We start from the raw sequence: 23,416 nt of genomic DNA, 5'->3' as shown, positions 1-23,416 counted from the left end.
TTTCTGAAATCAAGTCCTTTCAACACTAAAAATTCCCTCGACACAAACTCAAACAGTTTCAACAGTTTCAGGTTTCAAGCTCTGAAATTTAATACCAGAGTGTGAAAAGCAGCCGTGTGCACATGACATCACTCGTCGTCGTTGTGTATAAAGAAGCGAGTTGGAGATGCGTTTCAGTGCAAGTTCCTGTTTATTTATTGGAGTATTTACAGACAGAGAGAGAGAGAGAGAGAGAGAGGAAGTAAAAGTGACTCTTTGTGGGTCTCTGTTGTTTTTGTGTGTATGTGTGTGTATGTGTGTGTGTTTTCTTTTCAATAATCACATTTGTAAAGTAGTTGGATGCCAGCAGCAGTGTTGCTCCACCACACACAACATGCTGCAGAGTAGACACGACTTCTCATTAGTGTTGTGGAGAGTTCATTAGTGCTGAGGTCTCAGTGTGGTTTTTACTGAGCTGGAGACCGGACCGACTGAATTTTCTTTTCTTTCCTTTTTTTTTAAAGGAAATTTCTCATCATTTCTAATTTTCTAATCCTGACAGATGTTGATGATGTATAAACCAATGAGCCAAACACACAACAAAATAAATCCAGATGTGATGATTTCTTTAGATTCTGAACAGAAAATCTTAAAACTTCGATGTGATGGACCTCGGCAAGAACATCGGTGAGCGTGCACTAGACGTGTTAAAAACAAAACAACCTGGTGTGGATCACACTGTGAGCTGAGGTGAGGTGTGGTCACTCTGCTGCTGCTGCTGCTGGTTGTGTTGGCCAACAGGTTGTGGTGGGTGGGTGAACATCCCATCAGCATCAATAACCACATCGCATGTCTTTCTTTTTTTTTTTTTTCTCCCCCTTTTTCTTGACACTCTAAAAACCCACTGAGCTAAAGGTTTTCTGTTTTTGCACAATACAGGAAATAATTTGTTGTTGTTGCTCGCTATGAGCCGGTGTATAGGCCCCCTGATTGGGTGGGTGGGTGAAGGAGGGAGGGAGAGATGGGGGGGGAGAGAGAAGAAGGTACATGTTGTGTGTAACCGCTGCACATTTCCTCTATGAAGAAGAAGAAAGAAAAAAAACTCTCTGTTGGACTTCAAGTTCAAATAAATCACTAAGCTATAACTTAAAGTGTCCAAATGCATCATCGTCCTCAGCTGCTCTCTGCACATCTCCATCATTGTGCTTCTTCTTCCTCTCTTTGAAGAAATCAGAGCCCACAAATACACACATCAACTGAAACCTTCAAACATTCATTCGTCAGTTTTCTTTTTGAACGCAGCATCAAAAAAACAAAACAAAAAACCCCCAGTTTGAACTGGACTGAACTGGTCGACTGAGAGGACACGGTGTCGGGTAGTACTGTACTTTGAATACAAGTCGCGTATAATTCATATTTAGTGTTGTAGTGGTCGTGGTGGTGGTGGATTATATTTTATATATATATATACTGATTTACAGACACTCCAATTTGAAGTTGTTGAATAAAAGAGTACATGTTGCATTCATCGTACACACTTGCAAAATATCTGTCTGTACACAGCTTTAAATATCTTTTTTTTTTTACACAGAGTGATATAGGAACATACATACAGTGTAGAATAACTGGGAGTCATTAAAAGCCCTCTTCGATTTTAATGCTCAGGTATCTCTGCTTCAGGAAGTTTGTATTGTATTGTATTGTACACCTCAGCATGTTATGGAGTGGTGGTAATGGTGGTGAAGTGGTGATGGCTTTAAAGGATAATTCCAGTTTATTTCCAGTTTGGTTGCATCACCTGGCAAAGACACAAAGCAGTGGGACGATGAGACAGATTGTAAAGGAGCCAACAGTGCGGCCAGCAGGAGCTTCGGCGCCGGCGGCGACGGTGGCAGTGGTGGTGGTGGTGGAGGTGATGATAGTGGTGTAGCGAAATAAAGCAGAAATCTACTACATCTACACTAGTTGTGTTTATTTTTGAGATTTCTTTGAAGCTCGACACTTTTCTTGTGAAATTCTGAGCAGGTTTCAGGGTTTTCCCCAGGAAACTGGTTAAGTGGAGGAGGTGGGTGCTTCCTGAACTTTGACTTTTTTTTTAATCGGTCAATGATGCAAACAAGAAAACACACAGAGCCAGAGGTGACGATCCAGATGTTCACTGTTAAACCTTAACCATAAATCTGACAGGTGAAATAAAAGTGTGTGTGTGTGTGTGTGTGGGACCGGCAGTGCAGTTTTAGAGTTTCCTCACACACGCCATGACCTCACTGTGACTCACTGAGAGGTTTAATTAGATTTTTTTTATTTTTTTTATTCTGTTCTTCTTTGTTGCTGCAGTGTTCATGTAACATGTGATCAATAAATCAGTGTCACCTGAAGCTGAATCGATCAGACTCTGGTGTATCCGCATGATCGTGATGCCTTTTAGTTTAATATATTTTATTGGTATTTATGAAAAATGAATTTACTTTCAGCCCTCACACACTATAATAACAGTAGCCTATAAATGAAACACTATAGAGGAATCATGGTTGACTGATTCACTCAGAGTCGATTTGACTCGATTTCGACTTGTATGAACTTTAACCCACTTTCTTTCTTTTTTATATTTACCATCAGAAATCTCTCGTTACAGTACCGAGCTCTCAGGGAAGAGAGAAATCAAAGTGGAGGAAGCATCGTGTTAGTCGTGTTGCAGCTTTCACTTTTACTGTCGGGGTATTAAAACGCCCCACACAGGAGGAACAACACAGGAGTCGATGGTACAACAAGTTTGTTAATGAGCTAACGGGCTGAGAGACACGCATTCTTCCTGTTTTTTTATAACTTTGTATTAAATAGACAAAATGAAACTGAACAGGAGAGAGAAACTGTAGCATTAGCTTAGCTCGTTAGCGTGTGAGCTGAGCAAATGACCAACACAATGATATGAGCAACCAGGTCTGCATAAACCGGAATTATCCTTTAATGTGATATCCTTTAAACCCCGTTAGAAAACTTGTTTTTTTAAAACCTGAAGCGAAGCCTCCAGAGCTTGAAGGGTTTCGGTGTTTTCGAGAGAACTTCAGCGAGGTTGAATTTTTGCTGATGCAGAGACCCGAAACTTTGCGTCCTACATCGTCCTGCAGCCACAGTCGCTCGACTATGCGCTCTAATCTACTGCACTTCATATCAACCCAGCTTTAATGCATGGGGAGGGGTGGTGGGGGGGGTGGGCGTGGCGGGGACATCCCCTACATTAGAAACTGCACATGTAACTGAAAAGCCTCAGATTAGCTGACATCAGTGTAACTCTGTTTTTTTTTTGTGTTTGTTTTTGCCATTTTTTTCCAAAAAAAAAGAAGAAAAAGAAAAAGAAAAAAGAAGTTCAAGTTCCACAAGCAGATCTCCAGACAAGAATCCACTTTGTGATTTTTAAAAATGAAACCCACGTATCAAAAGAAGAAGAGTATAATGTCTGTAGCTTGAACCCTGCAGAGATAACGTTGTTGGTCGGAGACGGTGTTTCCAGTGTCAGATCTCCGAGATAGAAATACAGTACTTCTTTAAAAACCCATCACATCACATCAAGTCTTGCTCTCATGCAGCCGGCTGTGTTTTTGTTGGGCGGTCTGGGCAGTCGTGGTGACATCAAACTGTTCTTCTGTGAAGGTCAGATCTTAAAGGAAGACCGAGGGGAATCCCATGTGATCGTTTTTATTTTACAGAGAAGCGTCCCATGCAGTGGGGTCCTGACCTTCCAAGTCCGTTTCTATATGTACAGCAGTGTGTGTGTGTGTGTGTGTGTGTGTGTGTGTGTGTGTGTGTGTGTGCAAGCACATGGGAGAAACATGTCACCAGAGTCATCATCGACACGGTGCATCAACATTTGCAAAAATATATTTTCATATTTTTTTGCCTTACAGATTTGACAATATAAATAGTAAATTATACATGGAAAATATATATGGGGACTGAAAACAGATACATTGTATAGGCTATGCTAACTTAAAGTGCTAAGATACTTAGAATTTTTTTTTGTTTTGTTTTGAACAGGCTGCAAGCATAAAGGTATATTCCGACTTAAAACTTCCCCTAGAGATGACGGACGCCCCAATATCAGTTGCCCCGCCCTGCAGGGCATCACCTCAACTCCGTTTGGGTGAAACCGCCTCCAGGCTGATCCAAACTGCACTTTCACATTCATGTTCTCCAGATTTTTATCAGTTAATGAGGTGTGAGACTGGAATGTTTTATACCGTGGAAACAACAAACGTCTTTTTGATTAGTTTTTTTTTCTAGAAAAGTGAAAGTGAACTGGCATCAAACCCCTGATCGGTCACCATTCCTTCACAGTGTCACCAAAACCCCAAAAACTTCATGAGACTTCAATTATAGATTCAGCTTCTTAACTGTCCGTGGCACTTTTACTGCACAGAGTCCTCTGTAAAATATACTGTAGTGTGTGTGTGTCTGTGTGTTTGTGTGTGTGTGTGAGATAGAAAATTTCCAAGCAGGTGAAGAGTATTTAAAGCTAAGAATAGTCTGTGGACAAAAAAATAAAGGACGCCTCACATCTCCCTGATCGTTTACTCCTGAACTGCCTGTCGTAGCTCATCACCAGCTGTACTTTCCTTAAGTGTACCAAAATGTGCATGTGTGTGTGTGTGTGTGTGTGCATGTGTGTGTGTGCAATGCATGTGTGTATGTGTGTGTATGTGTGTGTATGTGCAACACTGTGAAGCGGAACAACAGCACGACACCTGAAACTGTCTGAAACCACACAACAAGACTCAAAACAAAACGGCAGCAAACCAGAGCCAGAGTGACGATACAGGCAGGGACTCTTCTCCTGCACTCACGGATCCAAGACGGACCCCGGAGTCTCGGGATGTGGGGGGGTCGGAGGAGGGGGGTTAGAGGGGGGCTCCCTAAATTAAAACGGGGGGCCCCTGTGCCATTTTTGCGTCCCCACCTGTAGCTCTGAACGGATCGCGCCGATCGCCTGCCGGTTCTCCTACGTAAATCTATAAGAGGAGAGAACGCAGCAGATGTGTGTGTCTTGTGTTTGTGTTTATATGTGTGTGTACTGTAAGTGCATGTGTTTTTTAGTGTGTGTGTGTGTGTGTGAGTGAGTGTGAGGGCTTGTTGCCATGGCAATCAGATCTTGCTGTTCTCCAGGTGGGAGTCGATGTGCTTGATGAGGGCATCGTCAGGGTAACCAACGGGGAATATCAGCTGGCAGAGAGGGCAGCTCCGCATGTCGCTCTCCTCGGTCTCCATCCAGAGCTGCAGAGCAACACACACACACACACACACACACACACACACACACACACACACACACACACACACACACACACACACACACACACACACACACACACACAAAGAGTAAAGAGTCAGACCCCACGGTGAACCACAGTTGGTGCTCGACTTACTCACTCCACTGGGTTGTATTAGTCACTCTGTGGGCAGCAACACGATTACATCACTACTCCTTGACTGATCACTTCAGACCTACACAACAGGGAACGCTCGGGTCGTTGCCATGAAACATCCAGGTGGAAACTGCGGTCCACGTTTTAATCCAGCTCAGTTCAAAGAGGTCGTTTACATAGGAATTATTTTGGGAAATGAGTTGATTTGCTTTATTTCTGAGTGAGATGAGAATGAGACTGATGTGTGGAGCTCTAGAAACAGAGATTTCTCATGGTTTTCTTCATTTTTAAGAGAATTAACTTCACATTTATGGCCATTTATTCTTCTTCTCCATATCTTTAATGACGTCGTCTTATCACATTGACACAGACAGTTAGTTCCTGAATGAGTGAACAACCCAGAAAGGAAATGTAAATCAGTCATCACAAACTGATAATAGGTTATAAATGAATACAGAGATGTTTGGTGAAATGAAGCACTTCTGAAGATCAGCCTGGCTGCAACTGTAAATAAATTATTAATAATAATAATAACAATAGTTATTATAGAGAGAGAGAATATACTCAGCAGCATATGTCCAGTCTTATTATGTGTTATCTATTCTCACACATTAAAGCCGTGTAAAACTAACAGATAAAATGTTTTCCATGAGTTGCTATAAGAGCAGCTGTGATCTCCTAGGATATGCTGAGCTGTGGGTTGATATAGATATATATCTATGTGTGGTTTATCTGATCTGATGAACTTACTGGAAGAACGGCCTTTGTCGGTGTCTTTGGAAAAAAAAATCTTTGTGAAGCGTTTTCTGATCTTAAATTAAATAGCTTTTTTTTTTGTCTTTCCTGCAGAAAACTTTTATGTACATGCACGTCTGATCTAGCCTATATGACGCACACTGTCCTTTTTTTGGGTGTGCATTTACAGTAGGCTAGAAGACAACACCTGTTTTTCTTTTTTTTATAAAACAAAAAAAATGACGACTTTGATGTGTAAAATCAGTGGAGTTCCCCTCAAAAGGGAACTTTGATCATCACAGCGAAACGAAACCGTCAAGAGTTGGTAGGAAACAGGAAAGGAAGCAAAGCACCGTGCTCCTTCGACCCATCCCTCCTGCATGAACCCAAACGCCTTCTTCAACCTTACCCCGCTGCCAGTGAACGGTGGTGACAATTCTCGCAGTTTACAATTAAGCATGGGCGTAACCACGCATTCTTTGGGGGGGGACATGCCCCCACCCAATATTAGGGGAACACCAATCTCTCCCCCCTAATAATATATAAAAATATGTGACATACATTCTCCTTTTAAGAACCCCACCTGTTTACGCACCCCTCTCTTATTTTCCATTTAACTCTACTTTAACTTGCATTATATGGATATACGCGGCTCTCGGCTGGATCTAATTTTGTCGGAACGACTTGTAATGACACCAAAGTTATCTGGGTGAATAAATTATCGTATTTTATGCTAGACATAAGGTCCTGATTGTAAAAAACGGCAATTACCCCTTAAAGTAACTTGTTTGGGTCCGCCACAGATTCTCAGGAAAAACAAAAAAACAAAAAGTATGTTATTATACTATATTATTGTTGTGTTTCACTATCTCTCATCTCTGTCAGTGTTATGTTGCGCTGGGCTCGTACAATCCCGTGTGAAACACTGGATCTTATTTGTCATTTGGACCCCCCCAATGTCTATACCGTGGTTACGCCCTTGCAATAACGAAAAAGGACAAATCAATGAAGCTTTGAGGTACAGTGTTGCAGTAATTTTGCTTAAAACAGAGCTGTTAAAGCATCTTTTATCTGGTGGACACATGCCAGAGAAGCTGTTTCCCTTTTACGCTAAGCTAGGCTCAACACGTTTTGACCTTGGCCCTTTTGCTTTTAGTGCACAGTCACAAGATCAGTATCAGACTTCTCATCTCACTCTCAGAAAAAAAAAAGGCCAGGTTAAGTGAATTTCTCAAGTTAACGGAAAATTTTTAAAGGAACTTGGAACCAGGAAGAGAGATGGGTGAAGACAGATGCTGCGAGATGATTGTGACATGCAAGTGTGAAAAAGACGTACAGTTTTAGGGTTAAACTCGCACGTTACTTTCCGTAAAGGGCTAATCATTGACCACAGTTGTGACAAAGTGATTCTGCAGCTTCATGGTGTCAAATTCACTTCATAACTTTTAAAGGGATAGTTCAACATTTTGGCAAATTGGCCCATTGCCGTAATCGCTATAGTCATAGCAGTAGGTTCGTTACCTTTATTTGTCGGTGCACGCTGTTTTTAGAACAGTGGAGCAGAGCTACGCTATGGAGGCTAATGGGATTTCTTGGTTTCCCTCATCAAACTCATCAAATACACAATCCAACAACTCCAAAACGCTTTCGTGGACAAGTTGTGACCTGCGCATTCACCACACCATGAGATAATAATGGAACGTTACGAAACTGAGCCGTTTTCGAGGTAAATACAGAGACTGCTTGCTGAAAAACTGTCCCTGAAGGCAATGCACATCAGCGGTTTTGCATGAATTTACCTCTAAAACAACTCCGTCTCGTAACGTTCCGTTATTATCTCATAGCGTGGTGAATGTGCAGGTCACAACTTGTCCACGAAAGCGTTTTGGAGTTCTTGGATTGTGTATTTGATGAGTTTGATGAGGGAAACCAAGAAATTCCATTAGCTTCCGTAGATAAAGGTAATGAACCTACTGCTATGACTATAGGGATTATGGCAATGGGCCAATTTGCCAAAAATGTTGAACTATCCCTTTAACTCTTTACTGTTACTCACGTTGATTGAAGGCCAGGACTGGGCGTGGTCCGCAGACATGTACCCTGACTGCGGGTGGCAGCTGAGCGTGTTGGGCCGCTGGGGGATGGGGAAGGCCGAGCAGGACGCCGGGCCTCTCATGACGCCGCTCGGCACCGCCGAGGAAATCGCTCCCAGCGTCCGCGGAGGGCTGATGGGGTGGGGGCAGGTCCACTCCTCCTCGTCCTCGGAGGACTGCGGGGGCTGCGGGGCGGGCGTGGAAGGAGGAGGGGGCTCAAAATGAAGGTGAGCGACCTCGGACAGCGGGAACGGCATCTCTCTGGAGTGGCGCATGGAGCTCTCCCCCACGTGGCCGCCGCCGTCGCCTCCTCCTCCTACGCCGCCTTGGTGCGGGGACGGGGAGCTCCGGTGCTGCAGTCCGCCGTGAGGAGAACCCACGTGTTGGGACTGTTGTTTCGAGTAGCCCTCGACGTACGGCCGCGGCTTAGGCAGGGTGGAGACGGGGTCCAGAGAGAAGCGCGGCGGGCACTGGTAAGCCGAGGGGTCGGCCACCTCGGAGTAGCTGCGGCGGCCCTGGAAGCTGGCCCTCAGGTGCTGGCTGGGCGGCCGGCAGGAGTAAGAGGCCGGGCCGTCGTTGACGTCCAGCAGCGGCGAGCGGCGGTGCATGTCCGGCGAGAGGCGCTGCAGCACTGGGGAGCGTCTCTGTTGGATCGGGGAGTGGTGGGGCGGAGGGGGGACGGGGGAATGGCGCTGAGAGATGGGCGAGTGGCGCTGCGATACCGGAGAGTGGCGCTGGTGGTGGATGGGAGAGTGGAGCTGGACTGAGGGGGACACAAGAGGAACAAACATGTAAAAGAAGCTCTGGATAAATGTTGTTGACCTTTGAGCTGAGTCCGTTCTTCACGGTTTGTGCAGGAACTTAAATTTGATCTTAAAGGGATAGTATCATTTTTTAAAAGTGGGGTTGTATGATCTACAAATAGCCCCTAAGTACTTTAATTGCAGTAGAAGACTCTCTGCACTCCTCCCGTTAGCAACGCCAGCCCATAGCCCTGCCCAGAGATTTACAACATACAGTGTTGTGAACAGACCCAAAGAAACGGCCTATTTTCACGGCCTAAAAGAGGTTTTACCTGAAAAAAATACACAGTTCCATTGTTTGCTATAATATAATTTTTTCCAGCCCTTCAAAGTGCAGGAAAAACGCAGTTTTTATTTGGACCTAACCAACTGCTGATCGGCGGGCGTTAACCCTGTGATACGTGAGTTGGTTAGGTCCAAATAAAAACTGTGTTTTCTTCTACTGCAATTAAAGTACTTAGGGGCTATTTGTAGATCATAAAACCCCACTTTAAAAAAAATGCTACTATCCCTTTAATGCTGCATATGATTCTGTTCATTGTATTATATTATAAACATGGCAGCAGTTTGGGAATCAACCAGTTTCAGCCCTCAAATAACCCCCGAACAGAAAGTTGAGTTCATGAAGAAACAGTTGGGAGATAAAGATCGTAAAAAGCAGTTTCAATGCAGCAATCCACATGAAGGTTTGAGCAAAGATTGGTACAAACTGCAGAAATACTGATGCAGAAAACATTACATAACCATAATCCATAACGTTGATGTAATATTAGATTAAGAGAAATGAAACAGGAAAACGTTTCAACACTAAGAAGAACCATCTAGGTTAACGGTTTAGAAACAGCTTCTGAATGCAGGGATCGTGAAGTCACTGGTTTCAAAGTCAATCACACCACATGACTGATGCACTACTTAACAAATGCACCTTTTACCCACAGATATTGCAACTCCTGAATGTTTTTGAAGGTGCCATCGAGCTCCTCATAAGATATCTCTTATTCTAACACATATATGTACAGCGTATGACCCTAAGCGACCCAACCAACAGTGGTTGATGTCTGGAGGTGGAGGAAACAGAAACCATATTATCGAAGGACGGATGCACGGAGTCATGTAGCAGGATGTTCCTGAGATGAATCTGTCCTATGGAGGTTGAGATCACCTAACTGGCTCCACAAGAAGAGAAAAATACCCCAGTCATGTGTAGAAGCAGCTGAAGAGGTTCAAGATCCACATGAAGGCCCTGCTGAATCTTTTTGGATTTAAAGACCAGAATCCTGCCTGAGCTCTGTGATCGATGGGTTTCATAAATATCTTTGAAGCATTGAATGTCGTTCTGCTTCAAGAACACAACTTTATTTATGGATTGCAATGCTATGATTTATTTATCTGTGTGTGTACATTTCTGGGGTTCGTACCAACGTCTTGGTCACAACCACTCATGTGAATTGCTGCATTGGAGCCGTATTGACATGTTGAAAGCTTACTTCCACCACTGTAAATCTGGCTGGCGACATTTCCAGTACAAGCAGAGGAAAATGTCACCGGTTTCTTTTTTTTCTTTTGTTATTATTATTATCATGCTCGGCTCAAATCTGACATTCTGCTCCCTCCGGTATACCAGCTCTCCTGTCGATGTTTGCCGCCGAAAATGCTGATCAGGAGACATTTTGCAGCGAGAGAAGAACCCTTTCCTGAAAATAGAACTGCACACCATGTTCCTCATCATGTGTTTTCATAAAATACGATTGAGATCTGCACAAGTACAGTTGTAGTGTTTCCTGTAATTACAAGATATGGTGATGAGTCAGTCAACTCGGTAGACACCACTTCAGCTGCACTTCCCATATCAAAGAGGAAACATCATTTCTGGCCGGTTGGTAGAGGTGTTAAAAGGGAGGGGGTGTTTGCGCTCTGAAGAGCTCTCAGAGCCCTAAGATGAGGAGGAAACACTCAAAATGGGACTATTCAGTTCACGCTTTACTCTGCACAACAACACCCAGGAGAGCTGTTACAGGCTCCACGCAAAAATTCCCATTTCCCTGCTTATTTCAATGATTGACGAAGAGAGAGTTTCGTTGTTTAAGATAGCCGAGAGGCAATCATATCACTTCAACGATCCTGCAACTAATTAAAGCAGGAAGCGCCACTCAAGTCGCATTTTCTAAATTAATATGACACAACGCGACCTCAGGGAAGAGTCAGGCGGAGTTTTGGGGTTTTCTGAGTTTTTCCCACCGTTTGCAGCGAAGAAAAAAAAAACACACTTATTATTCACTGGTTTACGCAGCACAAGTTTTCCACAGTGAGTGTAAAATGAGCATAAACATGTGGTACGTTCTGGTTTGTGGTAGGTTGTAGATGCACAGTTGTGAGACATTAGCTATGTGTGTGTGTGTGTGTGCAGGAAGAGAAAAGGTGTTGCTATACTGTACACTTGTGCGTTTGAAAAGTCGATCGACTCTTTCTCTACAACATGTTGTCACAGCAGCTGCCGAACTTTTTCCACTTTCAGATGAGAGTGAGAAAACCGTGGCAACAAATCACAACCATCAGCTCTATCTTCGAGTCATTACACCGACGGAGGCGAACGTGCAGAGAGGCCTGCAGTGATGCAGCAGCATTAATCACATTTGATTGAGATCTTCATGTAATCATCCTATTCCAACTGGGTTCAGTTAGTATTTCAATTTTAGGCTGCTTTATAGTTCCTTTTCCTCTCATAGCTGCACTTCAGAGGCCTTTTAATCCACTGTTTGTTCTCCATTTCCTCATTATGCACATTGGATTTGGATTTATCTGCAAAACCCATTGAATATTTACTGTCCACCGCGCAGGATGTGAAGTGAAGTGAAGTTCAAAGTGATGTCATGTCATGTGTGTGTGATATCTCAATGCGTCTCAGGTCTCTCTTGTGAAATATTTATCTTTAATCTCAATGGGACCTTTTGGTAAAATCAAATAAATATCAGCTGAGGTTACCTCACATACATACAGTACATCGGTAAATCCTTATTTGAAAAGTTTCTACCTGTTAAACCCTTCAAGGAAATGTGAAATGATTAAAATTGAAGTTTCTTTTCCTCACAGACTTTTACATAAGTAGCATTATGAATGCAGGGCAGGGCTTGTAATTGATCAGGTTTCATTGCTCGTGTGTGTGATTGAAAAGAAAACCTCCTGTATGAATGTAACTTACTTCAAGTGTCAAATTCTGAAAGTGGTTGATAAGTGTAGAAACGTGTTAAATTACGCACTGTTGGTTTTTTGACACTGACGTGCTGCTTTAGCTCAAATAAAGGAAGTGAACCTGCTGCTTCCTGCACCGTGACGGACCGGGAGGTTGTGACCCAGTTTTTTTTTTTACCCCATATTATTTGCACCCACACACACACAGAGTCTTATTTCCTGGGCGGCTGTGGACGCTCACCTGGACTGGCCTGCTCCTGTGAGGCTTTCCTCAGGATCTCCGTCTGCTTGGAGCTCAGCGCTTGGAGGCGCCCCAGCTCCTCCGTTAACTCTGTGTAGGCCAGAGCCAGATTCACCCTGAAAGAGGAGGAGGAGGAGGAAGAGGGAGGAAGGAAGAGGGGGAGGCAATTATGTAATTATCGTAATCATTACCATTACAGAATATTATAATGTTGTTATTCTATTACAACTGATTATACAAACAGTGTAATCTCTGTTTAATCCTTGATGTGCACACTGCTACTGCTGCTGCTGAGTGACCTGCATCACAGATCCACTGATCCACATCCCTGCCACTTTAAAGTGGATGAGCTCAAACCGGGGCCGGCTAATTGAGAGGCTTATGGGCTTTATATTTTTAGAGTCACAAAGTCGCAGAGCATAATTGAAGTGAATAAAACACCACACCATTTCGTGCAAAAAAAAATGTGTCATGACTCTCTCAGGGGCCGCACACTGACGGAGCAAATCTATTTCAGGCGCCGTAAACAAGAAAGCTGGTTGGCTCGCAAAGGGCTCGGTGTCTTTTTTAACCATGGCAACGCGCACTCGCTGAGTCTCGACTCTTTAGCTTGAAACTGATCTGAATCCAGCAGTATAAATTAATGTGAACCAAGGAGACTATAAGCTGTGAGAGTCTGTTCTCTCTTTGGGCGCTGCTGTTCAGTCAGAGTGTGTGTATGTGTGTGTGTGTAGGCTGCTTTAAGTTCGTGGAAGAAGTAAGTCAGCTGCCCTCAAATCTGATAATGGACATCTTATCTCAAATGTCTAACCAATTTTTATAAACTGCTCAGTCTTGATCTGAAATTGACTCATAGCAGGCGAGTCGGTGGTTTAGATCAGAGGCCTGTTTACAGGATGACAGATGTCACACCTTGAAATCTAGTTTGGAATCTGTTTAGATAATCAGTTTTACGCTGCCAGCCTGAGTAATTTCTCCTACCAAGACATGCACTGAAAATAAATGTGACTTGTTTTTATGAATTCTTCATCTATAGATGAAGAGAGCGTTGGTGTAGTGTAAAAAAAAAAAAAATCATTGATCATTGCAAGACCTTTAACCTGATGGCGAACTTCTGAGGTGACCTTTGACCTTTTTTTTCCCACCTCCAGAATCTGTGAGACATTGTTCTGACTGCGACACCTTTGACCATAGATCCCCGGTCTGATCGTCCGTTACGTCAAGACATTCCTGCAAACGTGTTCGAAAACCCATGACCAAAGGAATCACACATCCGTCATTGACGTATTTATAAAATCAAATTAAAAAAAGATGTCCACATTTTGCTGGGAAGCCCCTGAAGGACCCTGTTTTTTTTTTTAAAGAGCCACTGCTCTTTAGAGATTGTAGCGTACAGACACAGGAATCACACACTCATGCATCTCCAGGGGATTTCTGCTGCATATGTAAAAATAGAAACAAACGGCAACACGGGCACCGAGAAAACAAACAAACAAATATACAAAGATACAAGAGAAATTAAAAGATAGAAAAAGAAAAACACTTATGTATCCTGCCTACACAGCAAACAAACAGTGTCAAATTAGAAATATGTTCCCTGTCACCCCCGCGCACTAACTTAATTGAGTCATGTGTGTATATGTGTGTGTGTGTGTGTGTGTGTGCACCTGCTGCTTGTGTATCTACCAGAGGAACTCTACACATCTCTTGTGCTAATAGCAGCAGTTTCTCTTTTGCCTCTTTTGATGCACATCTCTCTTTTTTTTTTTTACATTTTGCAAAAAAATCACACTTTTAAATCCGACAAAATATCATAAATGATCCTGTGGAAGATAAGTCATAACTTCCCCTGGTTAGTCGTCTGATAGCCCACCTAGTTTTCCAACCGACCTCTGCTCTGACTCATACAGAGTGGGGCATCGAGCCCCCCTATCACCCCCATGCACAGACACATGACAGACAACTACCCTCTCTGTGGTGTCAGGTACCAGCAGCACTGAGATGATTCAGGGTCATCAGTGCATCGCCCCCCCCCCTTTAAAAAAAAAAATCAACCTTCTTCCTTTACACACAAACAGACATATTCAGTGCAGCGGTAGGAAATAAATAATGACTGGTTACTTACTGGCATGGTGGGTGGAGTGTGCAGTTTGATATTTGTTATCACAGAGGAGCCTCTATACAGTGTAATTGATCCACTTCTCTAAGCATCGCTGCTTGTGTGAGGACGCTCGGCTACAGTAACATCTCTCTTTGTCTCTGTGTTAAACAAGCAGGTGCATGTGACACTTTAGATTCACGCTGCTCTTCCTTTTCACACTTGTACTGTCTCGCTTTTGAGTGTGTTTTGACAATCAGTGTCAGAGGCCCAGGGTTGGACTGCCAACACTTCTCTCGTGGTCCCCACATAGTAACACTGATGGTGTGAACACCTGTGCACGAGTGGCGCGCTGGGGGACCGACAAAACGTACACACACTGCCTGTTTCCGACAAAAATCTGCGAAAAAGCTGTTGTGTTTTGGTCTTTTTATGTTCGTCTATAAATACTTTGAACGTTTGCCAGCGCGAGTCTGTTCTTTTGCATTTATTTTCATTTGCTTCCTCTCTCTCTCTCTCGTACATGCGTAGCTGCACTCACACACACTGTATGATGTGCATTACAGTGTGTAGGAGGGGTGTGATAATGCTAGTGCAGCATTGATGAAAAGGTTGTGTGAGAGAATTGATCAGGTACAAAAGTGTGTGTGTGTGTGTGTGTGTGTGTGTGTGTGTGTGTGTGTGTGTGTGTGTGTGTGTGTGTGTGTGTGTGTGTGTGTGTGTGTGTGTGTGTGTGTGTGTGTGTGTGTGTGTGTGTGTGTGTGTGTGTGGGAGAGAGAGTGTGGGCTGAAATCTGACCTCTGGTCTGATCGGACGTTTCAAAGAAAAAGCCGTCACTGCAGCTGCCTGTGAGATCTGAGCTCCTCTTTGCAGCTCAACGCTCAGAGAAATAATCATAATAATAATAATAAATGTTCCTTTTTTTAATTTTTATTTTTTCGTACAACGCACGTTAAGGACACGGCCTCCTGGGTAAAAAAAAAAAAAAAAAAAAGCCAACCGGCACCTGAACTCAGACCGGTCTGCGGTATTCTCGTAAAACATCGTCGGGTGTCTTTTCTGGAAGGAGGAGGGCATCCATGACGCACGGGGAGGGGGGGGGAGTTTGTTTGGCCTCATGGAGGACATGTGCTACACGACCATGAGACCACGGTGGGGGCTTTTCACACTCTGTCACACCCTGCTTCTGCTTCTGCTTCTGTGCATGAGACACTTTTTTTTTGCAGAACACAAAAAGGTGTCAAACAGTCCAAGCCACAAGTCATGCTGCCGTCACTTGACTTGAACGCAGCACATTTCATTTCATCTCATTTCATTGTGTCTTTAACAGGCCCATTAACAATAAAGCATGTTCATAGAAGCTGCTCAGAAGCAGGATGGGCTGTTTTTGTTTTTCAATAACAGTGGTGGTGGCGTTATTTTTCTCTCTAAGTTTCCAACAAGAACTGGGAATTTCACCTCAAACTTCAAATTAACATGTTGTGATTTATTGTAAATGGCTCGCACTTTCTGAAAGCTGCAGAGCGATTAGTCAGTTCTCTGCACAGGAGAATATAAGTGTGTGTATGTGTGTTTCTATGTGTGTGTGTGTACGTGTGTGTGTGTGTGAGTAGGGGTGGGCACAGTTCCTGGTGGCTGCCAGCCTTGTGGCTTGTGGTCGGAGCGAGGGGCTTGTTTTACGCAGCACAGTGAGTGAAGAAGATGGAAATCAAGACATGGCAACGAAAACGTAAAACAAGGAAATGAACGATGCTTATATCCAGTTTTGTATTTACAGATGTTCATCAGTTTGCTCAGATGCTGCTGATAAACACAGAGGCTTTAGCTGAACACTGCAGCTGATAATCAGGGGGGGCAAAGGGTGATATGTTCAAGCCCCCCCCACTTCTACTAGCTCCTATACACCAAGCCTTCCTATATCAATCTGTGCAATTTACACTAAATGGGCCCAATTACAAGAAAAAGCTCCAGGAAACAGAGTTGTAGGCATCATCATCATAGGTTTTTCGGCAGTGGGAGTGAGTGATATTGTTGAGTAAAAACCAAAAGGGTGACCAAAGTCTGGAAAAAAAACAATCGGCCCCCACCGCACACTCACTCGCAGAGCGCTGCCTCTTTGCTTTCTGTTTGCTCCCCATCGAAACACTTGCGGGGTTTCATTGTGTGGGAGTCGGCTGCCCAACTTGTGGTGTTTTTTTTTTTATTATTATTATTTTTTTAAACTTCTTCTTCTGCTTTTTTTTTTTTTTTTAACCTGCAACACCTTGTAAGCAAAGTCATGCAGCAAAAAAAAAGAAAGAAAAAAATAAGCCTGGGGCAATTTCACCAGGGTAAAAATAAAAATAAAACAAGCTGCTGCTGCTGCTTTCGCTGTTCTCTCACAAGCGAGTTAAAGACGTTTCCCTTGTTGTAATGAAAGGCGCTTCAACACTTGCTCTGTTGCTTTTTCTGGTGTGTGTGTGTGTGTGTGTGTGTGTGTGTGTGTATATGTGTGTGTTTGGACGGGGGGTGAAAAAGAAAAAGTGAAAAAGTGTCCAACAAACGCTCAGACAGGAGGAAGTGGACAGGAGGGTGTCCTGCTCTGTGCCTACACTGCCCCCTGCTGCTCACACTCATCTCCTGCCAAAGCCTCAGTCGAATGCACATATACAGTTTATAGTTTATAGTTTATAGTTTTTGTGTCCTAACAATAATAATTCTCCTTTTTAAAACATTTTTTGTTGTATTAAAGCTGCGTTTGAACCCCGTTAGCCAGCGATGGAGAGCTCAACCACTTCCTAATGAGGCCCCTGGAGGTCAGACTGTGCACATCACAGCAGGAGAGTAAATACAGATCCTGTGTCTGCTCTGATCTGCTGCCATAGATGCTGCATCTCTCCTGCCTTTACTCCCCCCACCCCTCCTCCCCTTCCTCCCTCCCTCCACCCAGAGATCGGTCTGTGGTCACTTACTGCTCGTCTCCCACCTTCTTTATCCACTCCACATCGCACTGCTTGCACGGAGAAGTCATTTCCTGCCGAAGTAGAGCATGAAATTAGATTAGCATGCAGGTGCTGGAGGAATATTGGACAAAATCTGACGGCGAGAGCCTGTCGAGACAACGTGTTTGAGGTTAGCATTGTCAGAGAAAAGGCGACTGGGGGTGGTCCATCTACGAATTGATTATCAGGGACTCGGTGCACTTTAAGATGCTGGGATGTGGCATTGAAGAGGAGGGAGAAGGGGGGGGAAATCAGCCCTGGAGTCTGGACAGTTTGTCAGACACCCAGCCCCCACTGTTGAGCCGCAAAGCTCTTTGAATAACACTGTCCTTCCTCTTGGATGTGATTCCTGGCAGTGACGGCCACCACAGTAAATATGCCTTTATCAGCCCAGAAACGATGAGGAATAAACGTTGGACGATTGAGCGCCCCATGATTTATGTCCAGAGCCAACACTCGGTGCCATCACAGGAAGCGGTGCCCTTTATGTGGCCTTCATGTTAATTAGGATCTCTCCTGATCTCTCAGACATCGTGTCCATGTCAACATAAAGTCATAATAACGACTTGGTGAGTTTGTTTTTTAGCAGAAAGGTCAGATACGGTGCTGCTTGAAAGTTTGTGAACCCCTCGAGTTGTTTAGACTTTTCAGTTTATTTTTTATCATGATTTTCTCATTTTATCATCGCCAGTTTTTATATATGAAATGTCAGGTTTATGTTTATCATTTACTTGTTTAGAGGGAAATGTGTGTGTAGCCAGCTGACTACGTGAAATGGAATCACAGTATGTGCAATTGGTAAAGTCAAGTAGGTAATAGACTCAGGTGAAACACAAGTAATTAAGTAAGTAGACCAATCAAATGAGACATCCTTAGGAAAGGTTTTGTAAGAAGAAGACAAATCATTTACACATGGAGGACACTCAGCATCACCACAACTCTGCCCAGAAGTGGACAGAAGGCCATCAAATCTTTCACCAACTTTCAAGCAGCACTGTATAATGGCACTAATGATGTGGTTGCACCTTAAAGGGGACATTTTATGGAACTATCACTTTTTGAAGGCTCTTTAACATATATTTGGGTGTTTTTCTTGCCTTCCGGTCCCAAAACGTGAGAATTGACAAAAAAATCTGTAATTTTCAGGCTCCCTAGGTTGAAATCCATGTGGTTTTATGAGCTGTTCCCTCAGTTGTCTTCCAGTGATGTAACTAGGTTTCTAATTTGCATAATCCCACCCCTACCTGGGACTGGTAAAAGGGGCGGGGCAGTGGTTCATTTACATTTAAAGGGACAGGCATTGAAATCAGCCGTTCTGAACAGGGCTGTTTTGAGAGGATGAAAAGAGCTGTGATGTTTGATCCTTGGGGTATTTTGACCAAAGCATGTCACAGAAATGTCTTTAAGACACCTGGGAACTATTTTAATTTGTGGAAAGGGGGCATTATATGTCTCCTTTAAATGTTGTATTTTTGCAAATTGTCCAACATCAATTTCCTATCTGGCAATAAATCTGATTTACATTTTGTCAAAAGATGATTTTGAATAATTCAGTGAATGCATCATAAGGAAACACTGGGGTTGTTTGCTGTTGCTAAGACCGTGACATGACATCACTGACAGGCTTGTGGTGCAGTGAAGTAAACTCCACCCGCCAGCGGACCAGGAAAACAAAGCGACACTGACCCTCTCCCTCTGGCTGTTCTGCAGCTGCCTCATCTCCTCCTTCAGCCTCTCCACCTCGGTCTTCAGCTCCTCCTCCCGCTGACACGCCCCCTGGGCCTCGTGCCGCGCCCCCTCCAGCTCCGCCTCCAGCCGCTGCAGCTTCAGGTCGGACAGCGCGTCGAGGCTGCGTGAGCTCTGCAGGGTCAGAGCGGGACAGTCCAGCACTGGGCGGAGGAGAAAGAGAGATAGAGAGAGAGAACGAAGATGTGAAACACAAAAGCCGAGGCCACGTTTTCACTGCTTCTCCTCTCTGCGTTCTATACAGTCTATTGTTGTACAACACATAAAACATGAGTGTGAAAGAGCAAAAAAAGAGAGCTGACTTCTTCCAAGGGCGGCTTCTCTCTCTCAGTGTGTATACCTGGGTGATGTGATCTGCGTGGGCATGTTAGTGATTCAGCTCCGCTCACACAGACTCAGTCCTTGAGCCAGAAGACAATGTAACAGCGCAGCAGTATCATCTTTTATATATCCAGCTCCCCCTGCCTCCTCGCCAGCAGCACACACTCATGTTGCACACACACACATACTGTCCTCATTCATGCACACACACACATGGCTGTTCATAATGCACTTTTACTACCTTGAAAACTCCTTTTTAAGCGAGAAAGAGCTCTGACGCGTTTCTCTATTTGAGTTTGATGCTGTGGAGTCATCAGCTCAGGCATCTGTTGAGGTGGCAGAGTCAATTTCCTCCCATGTTTCCATCATCCACCCACATCCATCGTGAAATAGAGGAAAAGTTTAGCATCTGTCGACTCCAGAGCAGCTGAAATTTAACAGAATATTTCTACAGCGGCAGTGGACCACCTGTTTTTTTATATTTATTCTGAAGTCAGTGCTGCAGCCTGAACACGAGGGAACCTGTTGCGTTTGGTTTCAAAATCCCAAAAAGGCCTTCGGGGGAGACACATCACCATGAAACTTCCCAAGTTGATCACCTTCATTAAGACAAATATTTTTTGTATTACAAGTTTTGTCAAATTTTATGTTTCAATATGTAAATGACTGAGGCAATATCTCATGAAATATGCGCTAATTTGCGAAATCTGAACAATGCATAAAGCCCCTTTCAAAATTCTTGTTTTATTTTGTTGACATTAGAGTCAGAAAGAGGGGGTTTTGTACAGTATATCTCTTTTTATCAAATGAGAATATACTGTCACCAGCCCTAAAAAATCAAATTTCTCCCTGTTTTTAGGAATAAAACGTTGTATAAATCAGGCTTTGAATGATATATCAACAATCCCCTCTGTAAAAACCTTCAGAATATAGAAAGGAATAAAACTGGAAGGTTTGGTGTCTGTAAGTGCTGCTGAAGTGGAGGTTTCAGGCTCAGAGTCTGAGGAAAAACTAATTTTGAGAAAACGGCCTTTAAAGACTTGTACTGTAAAATACCATAGATTGTTAATGTAAATTGGTTGTGGATACGGAGGAAATTACCATTTTTGGAGCCTACATAATTGTTCAGGAGAGAGAGAGAGCTTTACAATAGTGAATTCTACTGACAAAAGAGACAAAATGAGGAAAATAACCACCTTTATGTGGATTTTCTACCATTTCTTTCGACTTTTCTGATGTTCAGGAAGAAAAATAGCCCAAAATCTCAAAATTGATCAGTACATGAAAAAATAGTGGAGCGACCCTGCGTGTTTGAAACGACGCCAAACTTTTTTTTTTCCCATGGAGGAATTAATTTGCAATCGTAATCAGTCAAATTCATCTCACAGGTTTTGAAGCATTTGGTCAAACAGACCAGTCACAATGGACATCACTCAGCAGTGCAGATGGAGGCAACAGGCTGAGTGATGCAGAGAAATCCTCAAATCCTCTTCAGGACCAGTCGCTCCACTCAAAACGCTCCTGGAGCCAGAAGGGTTCAGTTTCAGTCACGAGCGCCCTGCGTGGATCACAGGTCCTCTCGCTTTCTGAGGCCGAGACTGGGGGAGTTGGAACAACGCGTCCAAGCCGGTCGAGGTTTAACCCGACCTCAATTAAAAACGCTCTGCGGCCAGATTGTTGGATGTGTTTAAAGGTTGAGTAACAGAGAGGAGACGAGCAGTGATGAACAGAGATAACAGGTGTCTGGGCTTTTTTTTCCTTTTTTTTAAAACAAACTTGCAGTCAATATATAAATGTCTTATCTCGCTGTAATTATCAAAATGAAACCGTTGACACATTGATTATCAGTTAATTATTACAACACTGAGTCAGGCAGCTCCCTGAAATCTGTATTTCTGCATCAGACAAGTAAAATAAACACAAAACAGATTAAAAAGACAAATAAGTAAGATTTAAAAAGTGACATAGAGGACGACAGGAGATTAGAAAATCTGGTGCAGTAAAGTTTGTTCCAGAGATTTGCTGCAAACTGAGACGTCTGAACAGTTAATAATGTGGCAGTGGAGCCGTTATGTGTTTTGGCCTTAAACTGTTAGGAGCTGTACAAACCACACAGGAACAGGTAAACATGGGCAAGTCTCAGTCTTGTTGACACATAAGCCCTTTAATTCTTTAATTCTGTATCGTCTTTGTAATTGATTTGATGGGGATGAATTTGGTAAATACAATGGTTTTTGGGTTGTTTTTTTTTGTCCCAGTGATTGAAACTGGTCTCTGACTCAGTTTCACTTTTACTTAAAATCCAGTCGTTCATTTGTTCAATGCATCTTTATATACTGTATATAGATAAGCTGATGCATGCTGGGTAGGTAACTCACTGTGTGCGTCGGGGCCGGCGTGCAGCTGCAGGTACTGCATGTCTTTGCTGTGCAGCTGCAGGTTGAGTTTCTGCATTGAGTTGTCTCTCTGCCGCAGAACCGACTCCAGGTTCAGGATTCGCTCCACGTGTTTCTCCACCAGGCTCGTCTGTAAACACACACACACGGTCATGGTCACGCGGCGTTCGATACCTCATCAGAAGCAGACAGTTAACATTGCATGTGCAAAGACATTGTTCGGCCTGCAGCACAAGTTACAGCTGAGATGGACCTAAACTTTGCTTCTTTGTAACCTGCTGAAAGCCAGATTGTTAAATGCTGCTAAACGTCCATTTGATTTGCATTTAATTTTTCTGTTTTCTCTGGTTAAGAACACAGAAATACATCCAGGTCCAGTGTCAACAACATACTGTACACCAGACTTAAGAGAAAATGAAAGTAATTTATAGTAAATCATCCAGATCTTCCAGCCTATGATCCACCCTTCCTCCAAGTGTGGTGCAAATCATTTCAGTAGTTTTTGTATAAAGTCTCAGTGGAACATGCACAAACACGCAAACACAATCACATACGGTATATAAAAATATCAGTGAGTAAACTGCTGCAGGGTCAAAGATCGACGAGGCATCCTAACAATCGCAGCCACAGCTTTGGGGCGACGCTGACACTCGGGCCGGTCCCTCGGCAGGTGGCACTTCCAACGACGCTGGCGCACCTCGATCGCTTAATCACCCCGGACCACATGAAAACTGCTGAGGCTGCTCGGCATGAGGCCGCTCGGCGGACTTCACTCTCATATGAGACGGTTTATTATCACAGAGGGGATCTGGGGAAGACCAGCCAGCCAATCTGTTCAGTTGGAAGCTTCTGCCTGGTGCTGGATCGACTTTGATTTGTAACCAGTTACAGTTATGTGTTCGCAAAATAATAAAGCTTGCAGTTTGAAATCAACCGAGGAAGTCACTCACAGAGAACAGCTATAAGCTAATTTTTGTTGTTTTTTTACACAAAAACAATTGAATTGTGTTAATGTTTTACTTAAATCACACCATAAAAACACATTAGATCTGCACTTTGTGTGACTTTATGTCAGCTCTTCTCTGTTTTTAAGTAATGGACGCCGTTTTCTCAGAGGCAGTTACAAGCACTCAAAGTGATGCAGTGTCTGTTTCTCTGTTTTTACTATCAGAGTGATAAATGTTGAAGCAACAGAGCAACACACACATGGTTTTAAATCACATTTACACTCTTATAGACGACTGTTACTCTTATTCACCATTTATAGTGGATGCTGGAGTTATTAGACTGTGTTGCACAGACTGATCGGTTTATGGCATTAACTGTTGTAGGGGAGCTTTATATAAGTGTTTTACAGGCTGAGAAGTGCATCTCATAAAACGAGTAAACTGAGCTTACTGTAGTGTGTTAAAAA

The 23,416-nt window shown here is 43.4% G+C and overlaps 1 protein-coding gene across 1 annotated transcript in view; it reads right to left on the bottom strand.

The window, feature by feature from the left end:
* Positions 1-5,118: 5,118 nt before the first annotated feature.
* Positions 5,119-23,416, bottom strand: part of tbkbp1 (TBK1 binding protein 1) — a gene marked incomplete at both ends in the record, with an annotated part of 28,338 nt that continues 10,040 nt past the window's right edge. The window contains 6 exons of the mRNA XM_083994553.1: positions 5,119-5,247; positions 8,191-8,990; positions 12,461-12,576; positions 17,510-17,571; positions 19,226-19,428; positions 21,985-22,132. Coding sequence (XP_083850679.1) covers positions 5,119-5,247; positions 8,191-8,990; positions 12,461-12,576; positions 17,510-17,571; positions 19,226-19,428; positions 21,985-22,132 — 1,458 coding nt within the window. The remainder of the gene's footprint in view (positions 5,248-8,190; positions 8,991-12,460; positions 12,577-17,509; positions 17,572-19,225; positions 19,429-21,984; positions 22,133-23,416) is intronic.

This window comes from Trachurus trachurus (assembly GCF_905171665.1).
Source record: "Trachurus trachurus genome assembly, chromosome: 19".
NCBI classification, from domain to species: domain Eukaryota; kingdom Metazoa; phylum Chordata; class Actinopteri; order Carangiformes; family Carangidae; genus Trachurus; species Trachurus trachurus.
This window is presented reverse-complemented; position numbering and strand designations above follow the sequence as displayed.